Source organism: Heptranchias perlo, chromosome 18, assembly GCF_035084215.1.
Source record: "Heptranchias perlo isolate sHepPer1 chromosome 18, sHepPer1.hap1, whole genome shotgun sequence".
Lineage (NCBI taxonomy): Eukaryota > Metazoa > Chordata > Chondrichthyes > Hexanchiformes > Hexanchidae > Heptranchias > Heptranchias perlo.
The window spans coordinates 380534-395376 of record NC_090342.1 but is presented as its reverse complement, the minus strand read 5'-3'; the positions used below and the strand labels follow the sequence as shown (position 1 = coordinate 395376).

At 45.1% G+C, this 14843-nt stretch overlaps 1 protein-coding gene across 5 annotated transcripts in view; it reads left to right on the top strand.

The window, feature by feature from the left end:
- The window catches only part of LOC137334481 (protein arginine N-methyltransferase 8-like), a 161963-nt gene extending 147549 nt beyond the window's left edge, over positions 1-14414 (top strand). For all 5 annotated transcript variants that reach the window (XM_067999170.1, XM_067999172.1, XM_067999173.1 and 2 more), the window contains exons 9-10: positions 4499-4620; positions 13064-14414. In XM_067999170.1, coding sequence (XP_067855271.1) covers positions 4499-4620; positions 13064-13147 — 206 coding nt within the window. In that variant the 3' untranslated portion in view covers positions 13148-14414. The remainder of the gene's footprint in view (positions 1-4498; positions 4621-13063) is intronic.
- Positions 14415-14843: the final 429 nt, after the last annotated feature.

Here is a 14843-nt window from a genome sequence, read left to right as displayed (position 1 = left end):
GTAATTTGCTGCGAACGATGGTCTGTTTGAGGTTGGGTGGCTGTTTGAAGGCGAGTAGTGGAGGTGTGGGGATGGCCTTAGCGAGGTGTTCGTCGTCATCGATGACATGTTGAAGGCTGCATAGATCTCCTCAGAAGACAAACACGGGACGCAACCAACAGAGTGCCCTTCGTCGTCCAGTACTTCCCTGGAGCGGAGAAACTACACCATGTTCTCCGCAGCCTTCAACATGTCATCGATGACGACAAACACCTCGCTATGGCCATCCCCACACCTCCACTACTCGCCTTCAAACAGCCACCCAACCTCAAACAGACCATCGTTCGTAGCAAATTACCCAGCTTTCAGGAGAACAGCGTCCACGACACCACACAACCCTGCCACGGCAACCTCTGCAAGACATGCCAGATCATCGACACGGATACCACCATCACACGAGAGGACACCACCCACCAGGTACATGGTTCATACTCCTGTGACTCGGCCAACGTTGTCTACCTCATACGTTGCAGGAAAGGATGCCCCGAAGCATGGTACATTGGCGAGACCATGCAGACACTGCAACAACGGACGAACGGACACCGCGCAACAATCGCCAGACAGGAGGGTTCCCTCCCAGTCGGGGAACACTTTAGCAGTCAGGGACATTCAGCCACCGATCTTTGGGTAAGCGTTTTCCAAGGCGGCCTTCGAGAAACAAGACAACGCAAAATCGTCGAGCAGAAGTTGATAGCCAAGTTCCGCACCCATGAGGACGGCCTCAACCGGGATCTTGGGTTCATGTCACGCTACACGTAACCCCACCTGCAAGGGGGAAAAAAAAGTTATCTGTTTTTAATATTCTCTCTCTCTCTCTGCCATTTGGGTCTCTTTCTCTCTGTCTGTGTAATTGACACAATGTATATCCAGTGTACTGGGACGTGCTGTTCTCCGTGACTGGCCTGTTTGAACAACAACGACACCTTTTGATTGGTGTGATGGTGTCCCAGCCTAATATAAGATATGCGATTTGAGAACCTTTCACTTATTCACGTGACGAAGGGGATAATCTCTGAAAGCTTGTGATTTTAAAATAAAACTGTTGGACTATAACCTGGTGTTGTAAGATTCCTTACATTTCTCCTATTTCTAGTCTCGCTAGCGCGTGGCACTGGGAGTAATCCGGAGATTACTACCTTTGAGGTCCTGCTTATTAATCTCTTTCCTAACTCCTTAAACTCTTCCTGCAGGACCTCGTGCCTCTTTCTACCTATGTTGTTGGTACCGATATGGACCACGACCGCTGGCTGTTCACCCTCCCCCTCCAGAATGTTCTGCAGCCGCTCAGTGACATCCTTGACCCTGGCACCAGGGAGGCAACATACCATCCTGGAATCACGTCTGCGGCCACAGAAACGCCTGTCTGTTCCCCTAACTATAGAATCCCCGATCACTATCGCTCTCCTGACCTTTCTCCTCCACCCCTGTACTGCTGAGCCATCCATGGTGCTGTGGCCTTGGCTCTGGCTGCACTCCCCGAAGGAACCACCATCCTCACCAGTATTCAGAACTGGTTAGAGAGTGAGATGCCCTCAGGGGACTCCTGCACTACCTGCCTGGTCTTCCTTGTCTGTCTGGCGGTCACCCAGTCCCTCTCTGCCTGAACTCTCTTAAGCCGCGGGGTGACCACCTCCTGAAACATGTTATCCATGTAGCTCTCAGCCTCGCGGATGCACTGCAGTGACGCCAGCTGCTGCTCAAGCTCTGAAACCCGAGCTCGAGCTACTCCAGCTGATGATACTTCCTGCACCTGTGGTTGTCCAGGACACTAGAAGCATCCTGGAGTTCCCACATGGCACAGGCCGTGCATTTGACAGGTCTGAGGTGCCCTGCCATGTTTCTATTTATTAGATTATTAACTAAACTTAAGAAAAATCACTAATCCCACGCTCCGCACTCCTCTCTCCTCTGTCCTCCTCCTTTCATCACCAATCCCGCGCTCCGCGCTCTCCTCTCTCCCCGCTGGCGCTCCGCACTCTACTCAGACTGATTCCTGGGATGGCAGGACTGACGTATGAGGAGAGATTGGGTCGACTAGGCCTATATTCACTAGAGTTTAGAAGAATGAGAGGTGATCTCATCGAAACATATAAAATTCTAACAGGACTTGACAGACTAGATGCAGGGAGGATGTTCCCGATGGCTGGGGAGTCCAGAACCAGGGGTCACAGTCTCAGGATACGGGGTAGGACATTTAGAACCGAGATGAGGAGAAATTTCTTCACTCAGAGGGTGGTGAACCTGTGGAATTCTCTACCACAAAAGGCAGTGGAGGCCAAGTCATTAGATGTATTCAAGAGGGAGATAGATATATTTCTTAATGCTAAAGGGATCAAGGGATATGGGAAAAAAGCAGGAACAGGGTACTGAGTTAGAGGATCAGCCATGATCATTTTGAATGGTGGAGCAGGCCCGAAGGGCCGAATGGCCTACTCTTGCTCCTATTTTCTATGTTACTCTCTCCATCTCCTTTCATTGCCAATCCTGCGTTCGGTGCTCTCCTCTCTCCCCGCTGGGGCTCTGCACTCTCCTCGCCCCTCCTCCTTTTATCGCCGTTCCCGCGCTTCGCTCTCTCTCTCCTCTCTCCCTCCTCCTTTTATCGCTGATCCCGTGCTCCGCTCTCTCTCCTCTCTCTCCCTCCTCCTTTTATCGCTGATCCCGTGCTCCGCTCTCTCTCTCCTCTCTCCCTCCTCCTTTTATCGCTGATCCCGTGCTCCGCTCTCTCTCCTCTCTCTCCCTCCTCCTTTTATCGCTGATCCCGTGCTCCGCTCTCTCTCTCCTCTCTCTCCCTCCTCCTTTTATCGCTGATCCCGTGCTCCGCTCTCTCTCTCCTCTCTCTTGCTCCTCCTTTTATCGTTGATCCCGTGCTCCGCTCTCTCTCTCCTCTCTCTTGCTCCTCCTTTTATCGTTGATCCCATGCTCCGCTCTCTCCCTCCTTTTTTCGCTGATCCCGTGCTCCGCTCTCTCCCTCCTTTTATCGTTGATCCCGTGCTCCGCTCTCTCCCTCCTTTTTTCGCTGATCCCGTGCTCCGCTCTCTCCCTCCTTTTATCGCTGATCCCGTGCTCCGCTCTCTCTCTCCTCTCTCTTGCTCCTCCTTTTATCGCTGATCCTGTGCTCCGCTCTCTCTCTCCTCTCTCTTGCTCCTCCTTTTATCGCTGATCCCATGCTATGCTTCTGCCAGTAGAAACAGTTTCTCCATATTTACTCTATCAAAACCCCTCAGAATTTTGAACACCAAATCTCTCCTTAACCTTCTCTGTTCTAAGGAGAACATGATGTCACCTTGGACAGCATATTGATCAGGAAATGGAAGGCTCTGGAGATGACAATGCAGGGAAGGGCAGAGAAGCCATTGCATCAGATTAGTGGGAAGGGAACCAAGCAAGGGCAGTCCCACGGAGCTGGATAAGGGAGGAGAGGCAGTTGAGGAGGACAGAATGATCAACCATGTCAAAGAGTATAGAAAGATCGGGGAGGACATGGGGAGATAATGCTCACCGTCACAGGGGATAGCATTCATGGCTTTGACCAGGGTGTTCTTAGTACTGTTATATGGGCAGAAATTGGACTAGATGGATCTGAACATGGAGTTTCAGGAGAGAGTACCTTAGGCATGGGGCAATAATTAGAGAGGACCAATAGTTCGATTGTGGGTTTTTTGAGTGATTACTGTGAAAGGGGAACCTTAAATAATGTCAGAAGTGGTAGTTGAGTGATCAGAGATGGGTGTCAAAGGAGTTGAAGAAGGGTCTAATGGACGAGTTTGGAGAGGGGAGGGGAGAGATGGGGAGAAACTGCAAAGTGACAAATGATTAGAGGTGGGGGAGGTCTGGGACAGAGGGTGAGGGGAAGAGGAGGAAGCAGCAGAGGCAACTGCAGGATGGACAGTCTTAGAAACAGAGAAATCCTTGCATTTGGTATTGGAGGACAGAATTTAAGGACATGGTTAATTATGGAGTAGAGGCATCTAAGGTTGTCCTTGTCCTTCATTATGGTTTTGGAAGAGATGAGTGAGACACAATGAAGCTTGATGGAGTCACAGACCAGCTTAGACAGTCTTGGTGCAGGATGCAGTGAAGATTGCGATTAAAATCTTCCACACAGTCACTGTTAATCAGATGTTTTATAAGTAAAAATCTTAAAAGGAAGAATGACTTGCATTTATGTGTTGATTATTAGACTAATTTTACCGAGACTGATCAATTAATAAAATATAAACACCGCCTGAAATTGACAGGCAATCCCTGGACAGATGCTGGTCCTTCTCACTAATACAACCTCACAGGAGATTACAAAATACATCTTGCATTTCTCTTTCTGGCCTTATTTGAATAAATGTGCTGTAAGCAGTTGATTGTGTATATTTCCTAGATTAGTGGATGCTCAGAGGATTTAACCAAATAAAACATTTTGGAGACTTTTTTTTAAGATTGCTATCTTCTTGCCATTTTCCTGTAGCTCCTGATGCACCGTACACACACTGGAAACAGACAGTGTTTTACTTAGAAGACAACCTGACAGTGAAACGGGGAGAGGAGATTTATGGGACCATAGCAATGAAACCCAATGCAAAAAACAATGTAAGTCAAATCTAAGCACTTCAGTCCCAATGGAAAAATAATCCCTTTTCAATGTAATTTAAAGTCAATTTTAGTATTAGTTCTGGTGGTTGATGCTGCGGTGGGATAATGTACTGGTTTATTATTGTTATTCAAGGGAGGGAACCCGCTACTCATGACTCCATTAGATGGTTGATTCCTAATGCCCTCAAATAGGGGTGGACAATAAGTTGCCCTCGAGAAGGTGGTGATGAGCTGCCTTCTTGATCCGCTGCAGTCCATGTCATGATCAGACATCCTGAGAACAATAAGGAGAAACCACTATGGACCTGACTCTTGCTTTTTAATCTTTTTTATCTGAATATAAAAGCAAAGTGAAAACATTAAAAATAAATTGAACTGACGCATTAACTCTTACATGCAGCCCTGCCATCAGTGCTTTTGTTCTCTGACTGTCTTCACTCTCTGCAGACTATTGCAGTCTGTCCCCAGGAGCCCTGCCATTTTGCCTTGTGAGGCTCATCATTCTGTCCCAGTGTTGCTCTTTCTCAAGGCCTTTGTCATTTCCTTTCCAAATGCCTTCCTCTGTCTTTACCAAAATCTCTTTTGTCTTTCTTCACAACCTTGCAGCTATTTTTCTCACAGACTTCGATGCTTCCCTCCAGAATTGTACTTATCTTCTGCCCAATGCAGTTACTGTCCTTCTACAACCTCCTAAGCTTCCTTTCCTAATGCTGCTTCTCTCCTTCCCAAATTCTGGAGAGGCCAATTTTTGTTTCCGGACATAATTCAGTCCTAAAAGGTTAAGAACTGGTGTAAATCCAGCCAGAATGGTAATGTGCGAATAGCATTCAATTCCCGGGGGCAATTCATCCTTAAAGTTATTCACAGCTCCAAGTGCAGGGATGTGACCTAGTTATGGGATCTGAAGTTTATGTATAGGTGAAATTTAAAGAGATGCAGATAGTTAAAGAGAAGCTACAGAATAGAGGACCAAAAATCGCAACTGATTGGATGCAAGGCTGAAGAGGGAGAGGACTAAGAATTTACAGACAAAAGTTGAAGGCAAAGGAAACTTAAGATGGAGGCATGAGTCTTGCAGGCATGTGATGGAGCAGCCCACACTGAGATCTGAGCCCTCACTGTCATTACTGTCACTAGGTGAGCCAATTCTATGCTACGTGTTAGCTGCAAGTATCCTTCCAGCAAATGGCACAGCTGTCTGCTTCTAGCTGTCTACTGGCCCAGACTCTGAAGATAGGTCCTTGCCAGATAGGTGTAACAATGCCTACAGATTTGGTTGGTGACATCTTAATGGGTGTTGCATGGGTTTTGGTCACCTTGACCATCCTAACAAAATATGACTTCTTGTGATTGATCCTTCTGAAGAAGCATCCAACATTATGCTTCTTAGTCAGGTATTCAGATAGTGTATCTGTGCCATCAAGTCTGCACACTGATCATGTGCCAAAGTGAGGTCTGTGCACCTCTGTCTGCAGATGCTGGTGTGCCAATACTGGGGGTTGGCACAGAGCGCCTCTGATGTAGCTTGACGAGTCTGGTATGCCCACTTTGGTCCTTCTCTTCTTCCCCCAAAAGAGTGGGATGAGGGATTCCCACTTGGGAAACTGACTGTTGGGTAGAAATGGTGCATTGTGGGACAAAGGTTCATGGAAATGTAAATGGCAACAGAGAAAAAAACAAGAAAAAAACAGTCCAGATGTGGCCTGAACAGACTCACCTTTATATTAGGACACCCTTTAAATACATTTTCCAGTCCCTAGCAACCCAGGTCACCTAATTCAAATGCACATAGATAACACCAAGTGCATTGCATGAACGAATGTCAGGCAATTGCTGCAGGTCCTCACTGCCACATTTCAATATTTAATTGGTTTCCACCTATTTCAGCATCCTACCCAATACATCTGTTGTTGGAATGTGTCCCCTTTACATGGAGTCTACGACCAATTATGAAGCAGAACGGAGACAAGAATGGGCCACTGCCTTTTCCCAAAGCTGTTTCCCCTACAGCGGTAATTTTTGGTTATCTAACATTGACCGTGATATGTAACAAATTCCTGGATTTCCCTTCACCTTTCGAACACTGATTGTTAATTTGAGGAAACACTAATAATGAAAGGAAGTGCTGCAGAAATCAGCTTGTTAACTTCAGTTTTTCCTGTAACTCAATTCTCTCCATTTGCAACGAGAAAGTGAATTTTGTTGATACCAAGCAAATCCCAGAAACCTGAAAGCTGCAACAATTTCCCTTTATTTATTATGACAAATGATGGAAGAAGCTGCTTAATCGCATTCACTGGAGACGAAATTACTTTCAGAGAAATGCTTCAATAATCTGACTACAATCATCCACTTTAGGTAGCAGAAAGGATTATTTGTCAAACCCGAACATCCATGAAAGTGGCAATGAATTCCAACTGAACATTAGACACAAATAATAAGTATGACTTATCATCCTGTACAGAAATTCCATCAGGTCAGGGCTGGAGTATCAGGCTTCTGGCCTAATTCACGGCTTAGCCCCCACACTCCCACCAGCGTTCATAGAATCATAGAAAGTTACGGCACATGGGGATTCCAGGAGTAGGGGGCACAGTCTAAAAATTAGAGCCAGACCTTTCAGGAGTGAGATTAGAAAACATTTCTACACACAAAGGGTGGTAGAAGTTTGGAACTCTCTTCCGCAAACGGCAATTGATACTAGCTCAATTGCTAAATTTAAATGTGAGATCGATAGCTTTTTGGCAACCAAAGGTATTAAGGGATATGGGCAAAGGGCAGGTATATGGAGTTAGATCACAGATCAGCCATGATCTTATCAAATGGTGGAGCAGGCATGAGGGGCTGAATGGCCTACTCCTGTTCCTATGTTCCTAGAAGGAGGCCATTTTGCCCATCGTGTCGATGCTGGCCCAAAAAGAGTTATCCAGCTTAATTCCACTTTCCAGCACTTGGTCTGTAGCCCTGTAGGTTACGGCACTTCAGGTACATATCCAAGTACTTTTTAAATGATTGGGGGTTTCTGCCTCTCCCACCCTTTCAGGCAGTGAGTTCCAGACCCCCACCACCCTCTGGGTGAAAAATTTCTCCTCAGCTCCCCTCTAATCCTTCTACTAATTACTTTAAATCTATGCCTCCTGGTCACTGACCCCTCTGCTAAGGGAAATAAGTCCTCCCAATCCACTCTATCTAGTCCCGTGATAATTTTATACACCACAATTAAATCTCCCCTCCGCCTCCTTGTTCCAAAGAAAACAACCCCAGCCTATCCCATCTTTTCATATAGCTAAAATTCTCCAGTCCTCGTAAATCTCCTCTGCACCCTCTCTAGTGCAATCACACCTTTCCTGTAATGTGGTGACCACAACTGTACACAGTACTCAAGCTGTGGCCTAACCAATGTTTTATACAGTTCCAGCATAACCTCCCTGCTCTTATATTCTGTGCCTCAGCTAATAAAGGAAAGTATCCCGTATGCCTTTTTAACCACCTTATCTACCTGTCCTGCTACCTTCAGGGATCTGTGGACATGCACTCCAAGGTCCCTCACTTCCTCTACACCTCTCAGTATCCTCCCATTTATTGTGTATTCCCTTTTCTTGTTTGCCCTCCCCAAATGCATTACCTCACACTTCTCCAGATTGATAGGAGTGTTGGTGGGACTGCACCAGTGGGCCACAGATCTTTGGGCTTAGCATTGCTCGGCCCCATTTCCTGAGAAATATTTTTCAATAATAAGACATCACATCATACAATTTTATGTCACATTTTCACACTTTTATGAACTGCCAGGTTTAATACACCTGAGCTCTGCAGGCGTGTAAACAAATCCCTGCAGATGGTGGTCGGGAAAAGATGTGGTGTAATGGACTTTGGCCATCTGCTGCCCATTTACTGCCCACCTTTAACAGGGAGTGTCCAAGGAATAAGAACATTCTAATGTTCTTTTAAAACACATTTGAATGATGTAATCCTGCCTATTTCATTGGGGACTGGAATCCTCTTATTTTCAATATTTTCTTTGCAAGCCAAAATTTTATTTTACAAACCTTTCAATGTTGAGATAAAACTAGTTCTTTTTACATCCATTTCGATCATGATCCTCTCCACCAACAAGAAGGTAATCAGTTGGCGCATCGCTCAGGGCTTTTGGTCTGCCCGAGTGTCAGTGCAAGTAACATTGGAAGGTGATAACTGTGCGGTCTAACTTGGCTAAGTACTGTAGAAGGATACATGATAAGGACAGGGAGATGGGATTAGAGTAGAAGAGAGAGCATTGGCACAGCGTTCTACTGGGCGAGATCCCTGATTCCATGGAACAGGCTGCAATTCTGTGTTTATGTGAACACCAGATACAAATTCTATTGGTTGGAGAGAGCCTACTCTTGCCCCCTAAACTCACCAGTGATGATAGTCTGTGGTCATATCTTCTCTTTGACTTTTGCAATACATTTGAGTGGCCTAGTTCTGTTCAGTTCACATTAAATTTTATATACTTCTGCAAAAATATTAATATTGAATGATCTACAAATCTTATCCTTTTCCCCAAACATATGAAAAATGGAGCTTAGGAATAGAGGAACAGGGGTAGGCCATTCATCATCTCCAGCCTGTTCCACCATTCAGTTAGATCATTGCTAACCTGTATCTCAACTCCATTTGCTCCCTATCCCTCGATACCCAACAAAAATCTATCAATCTCAGAATTGAAAATTTCAATTGACCCCCAGCATCCACAGCCTTTTGGGGGCGAGAGTTCCAGATTTCCACTCCCCTTTGTGTGAAAAAGTGCTTCCTGATTTCGCTTCGAAATGGCCTAGCTCTAATCTTAAGGTTGTGCCCCCTTGTTCTGGATTCCCCTCGAATCCCTTAATCATTTTAATTACCTCGATTCGATTTCTGACGATGGATTCCAGTAACTTCCCCACAATTGATGATAAACCTTCTAAACTCATGAATTGCAAGCTTATGAACCTGGTCTCATAATTTAACCCTTGAAGTCCCGGTATTATTCCGATGACTCTGCGCTGTACCCCTTCCAAGGCCAATATATTTTCCTGAGGTTCGATGCTCAAAATTGAACTCCAGGTGGGGTCTGACCAAGATTCTGTACAACTGAAGCATAACTTCTTCCCTTTTGTATTGCAGCCTCCTTGAGATAAAGGCCAACATTTCATTAGCCTTTCTGATTACATTTTGTACCTGTGCACTTGCTTTTAGTGATTTTTGTCCATGGAAACCAAAATCCCTTCGTTCCTCCAGTTTCTAATCTCTCGCCATTAAGAAAATATTCTGATTTGTCTTTCTCTGATCCAGATGACCTCTTGAAAAAGAAAAAATTGTAGGGCTTTTTCTTTGGAACAAATGAGGCTGAGGGGAGATTTAATTGAGGTATATAAAATTGTGACGGGACTAGATAGAGTGGATAGGGAGGACCTATTTCCCTTAGCAGAGGGGGCATAGATTTAAAGTAATTGGTGGAAGAATTAGACGGGAGCTGAAGAGAAATTTTTTCACCCAGTGGGTGGTGAGGGTCCAGAACTCACTGCCTGAAAGGGTGGTAGAGGCAGAAACCCTCAACTCGTTTAAAGAGCACTTGGATGTGCACTTGAAATGCCGTAACCTGCAGGGCTACGGACTAAATGCTGAAAAGTTGGATTACGCTGGATTGCTCTTTTTCAGCTGGCTCAGACACGATGGGCCGAATGGCCTCCTTCTGTGCCATAACTTTCTATGATTCTAGATGGAAAGAGCAGGGGAGTGGGACTAATTGGATAGCTCTTTCTAAGAGCCAGCACAGGCATGATGGGCCAAATGGCCTCCTGTGCTGTATGATTCTATGACATCACACTTCGCCACATTGAATTCCATCTGCCACAGTTTTGCCCATTCACTTCGTCTGACTTTGTCCATTTGTAACTTCCTGCTCCCATCCACACGGTGTACTGTGCCTCCTAACATCGTTAGAGGAACTTGGATATAAAACTCTCTGTTCCTTCATCCAAGTCAGTAATAATTTCTTGTGTGAAGGCTAAGTTAGAGGAAGAGAACAAAATACCAGCAGTACAAGGGAACCTAAAAGCAAGTCAAGGGGAGGACCCTATTGGATTTAATTTACATTAAAAAAATGTTAATGGGGAAAATAATGGGACTTAAGATATACAAATCTCCACAAACTGATGGTTTCCACCCAGGGTATTAAAAGAAGTAGATGAGGGAATTGCAGATGTATTAGTCATAATTTTCCAAAGCTCTCTAGATTCAGTAATTGCACTTTAGGATTGGAAAACTGCAAATGTCACTTCATTATTTAAGAGAGGGTAAGAGAAACCAGGAAACTACAGACCTGTTAGTTTAACATCAGTTATGAGGAAGTTACTGGAATCTATCTTTTTTTTTTATTCGTTCACGGGATGTGGGCGTCGCTGGCGAGGCCGGCATTTATTGCCCATCCCTAATTGCCCTTGAGAAGGTGGTGGTGAGCCGCCTTCTTGAACCGCTGCAGTCCGTGTGCTGTTAGGAAGGCATAGAATGACTGAGCACTTGGAGTATCAGTTAATCAAAGAGAGTCAGCATGGATTGGTGACGGGTAGATTAATCTCGTTAATTTTTTTTGAGGCGGTCACTAGCATGGTGGATAGGGGAGTGTCTACGGATATTGTCTATAGTGACTTCCAGAAGGAATTTGATAAGGTTCCATACAAGAGATTACTAGCAAACATGGGAGCACGTGGAATTGGAGCTAGCCTTGTGATGTGGGTTGGTAATTGGTTGGGAGGTAGGAGAAAGAAAGTAGGGATAGAGGTAATAAGGACATAAGGAATAGGAGCTGGAGTCGACTATTTGACCCTGGAAGCCTTTTTGCAGCTCTTTGTATTGTCAAAATGGAAACTAAAAACTGATGAAGTATTCAAACTTTGCTGACTTCACTCAGCCGTTTTGATCAGTCCAGTCATACTGAGTGGCAGCCATTCATTAATAAATAACAAGCACATGCAAGAAATGTCTCGATCACTGAGAAGGATTAAGAATCTGACGTTACTGAAAGTAAAATCATTAAACGTAAACAACATTTTGTAATTTTTTTGCTGTTCAATAATAAACACCAATTTTAAAATATTTTGATGGGGGTGCGGTTAATTAGGTTTCAGCTGAAAATTCAAAAGCTGACATATACCTGGGCCAGGCACAAGCCACATGTGAGTCATCGTGGACCAGATAGCTTTGACATATGAGGGGGCGCAGAGATTAACTCACGAAAAAACAACCATGGAATTTTGAGCAGGTCAATGGGGAAAGAGCAGAGGACACGGGGAAAGAGCAGGGCAACGGGGAGAGTGCAGGGGATGGGGGAAAGAGCAGGGGGACATGGGGAAAGAGCAGGGCAATGGGGAAAGGTCAAGGGAACGGGGAGAGTGCAGGAAGACATGGGGAAAGAGCAGGGCAACGGGGAGAGTGCAGGGGATGGTGGAAAGAGCAGAGGACACGGGGAAAGAGCAGGGCAACGGGGAGAGTGCAGGGAGACATGGGGAAAGAGCAGGGCAACGGGGAGAGTGCAGGGAGACATGGGGAAAGAGCAGGGCAACGGGGAGAGTGCAGGGGATGGGGGAAAGACCGAGGGAACGGGGAATGAGCAGGGGAATGGGGAAAGAGGTGAATGTAGAAAGACCAGGGCTATGGGGAAAGAGCAAGGTTATGGGGAAAGAGCAGGACAATGGGGGAAGAGCAGTGGAATGGGGAGAGAGCAGGGGAGTGGGGAGAGAGCAGGGGAGTGGGGAGAGAGCAGGGGAGTGGGGAGAGAGCAGGGGAGTGGGGAGAGAGCAGGGGAGTGGGGAGAGAGCAGGGGAGTGGGGAGAGAGCAGGGGAGTGGGGAAAGAACAGGGGAGTGGGGAAAGAACAGGGGAGTGGGGAAAGAGCAGGGCAGTGGGGAGAGAGCAGGGCAGTGGGGAGAGAGCAGGGCAGTGGGGAGAGAGCAGGGCAGTGGGGAGAGAGCAGGGCAGTGGGGAGAGAGCAGGGGAGTGGGGAAAGAATAGGGGAGTGGGGAAAGAGCAGGGCAATGGGGAAAGAACCGGGGAGTGGGGAAAGAACCGGCACAGGCACGATGGACCGAATGGACCTTCTTGTGCTGTACCTACTATGATACTATGATACATTGAGCCACAAACACAAGAAAATATTGTAGAGATGAAACAAAACGGCAAAGCTGAACTGAATCCAAAAATGACAGCAATACAGAGCTGATCTGTCAGCATCTGAAGGACTGGAGGTGAACATTGACCTGTGCTCTCCTCACAGGCAGTGAGACACCTGCTGCATAGTTCCAATATTTTCTGGTTTGAGAAATTTCGGATGGAGAAAATGAATCCAGTTTGTGAATCTGTAATAATAATGGTCATTTTCATGGTTCGAGATAAAGAATCTTAATTTGCTTTTATTGCAGCGTGATCTAGATTTCACAATACAGCTGGATTTCAGAGGCCAATTGTGTGAAGCATCTCTATCTCATGATTACAAAATGCGTTAAGTGCTCCATTAAAACAATTGCTTCCCGGATCTTGCCATCACATTTCAAGTGATTCTCGGATTATGAATATTAAGATGTGAAGCCTTGCAGCTAACAACAAACCTCCAACACAAGAATATACTGCTACAGGAATAAAACTGTCATTTCTGCCATTAGGTTTGATACCAGTGCTTCTCATTTAACTGGTATTATTCAGTCAGTGACAGTGACACAGTGTTCCAGTAACTGCAAATCAAAGCTATAGCATTTAAATGAAAGCTGTTATTTGTTTTAAGAGCCTTTTACTTGAAGCAGAAATATTCTCAGAATGAATTTAAGGATACACCTAATCTTCAGTCGGATATCAACGGCTGTTTGGTTTCTCACTTGGTTGTAAGAAGTGCTGAAATTATTTTTGCTAAAATTTTCAGTCAAGGTTAGCAATAGAAGACTCTCAGTGTCCTGTGCAATATATGAGAAATGAAACTCTGCAATGTGGGAATTTTCACTAATTACATTTCATATGACAAAAAATTCTGCTGGAGAGCGATGTTATCTGGAGGAGAACGATCAGTTTAATAACCAATAACCACTTGGTTACAGTGATATTCACCTCATCATCTAGCTGATGCATTGTGTTCGAGCAGTTGATTAGAATTATTTTAAATCTCAATGCCAGCTTATTTTGGATTTTAAAGGACAAAATGGTACCTTAAGCATTTAGAATCATAGAAAGGTTACAGCACGGAAGGAGGCCATTCGGCCCATCAAGTCCGTGCCAGTTCTATGAAAGAGCAATCCAGCTAGTCCCACTCCTCCGCCCTATCCCCGTAGCCCTGCAAATTTTGCTAAGAAGTTCTTCAGGTTCCTATGTATAATTCATATGAAGAATGTAAATTCTTCAGTAACTGATTAATTGCAACATGCAAAAATAGAATTTAATTTGCTTTTAATGATCACATTTGTGTGAATGAAGACAAGTGACGTTACAAGTGTTGCTTTATAGAAACTGGTGAAAAATAGTAAGAAATTGTAGCTTGTGTTGCTGTGTGACTGAATATTGAATTTGGGATGACAGAAATGTGTGTGTTCTGATCCTGTAACGTCATGTACCTGAAATGAAGTATTTGCCAAACAATTGGGTGGTAATATTGCTCTTTAATGTGTGTTCTTTTACTAGCACATCAGTCAAGGCATTTGTAATTTAATTTTTCTTCAGACAAATTTTGTTAAAAGTGTAATTATATGCATTTTAAAATGCAATAAATTCATTTATTTATCAATTGAACTGCAAATAGTCTTATCATTGTTCTTTATTGACATTGTATCTGACAACTGTATTCACGCACACCGCAAATACACACATGCACGGTGCAAATACACATATACACGCACGGCACAAATACATACGGCACATACACACAAACATGGCACAAGTACACAAATGGCACGGCACACATACATACACACGTCATGCACATACACATATTGTGGCCAAAAATCCATTGGGGAGGGTCGTGTGGGTGTGTCCTGGTATAAGTACCAGATCACTCACCCTGGTTTTTCACCTCTGACCTCACCAACGTTTGAGGATGAGGATGGTGGGTGTCAGCATTTCCTCCCCTCCCATCCCCACACCCCCCCAGGCAGCAATTTGTGGCGTAACCTGCTGTTTGTCGGGGTGGGGGTGGTTTAGGAGAGGTATTTCCCCCATCAC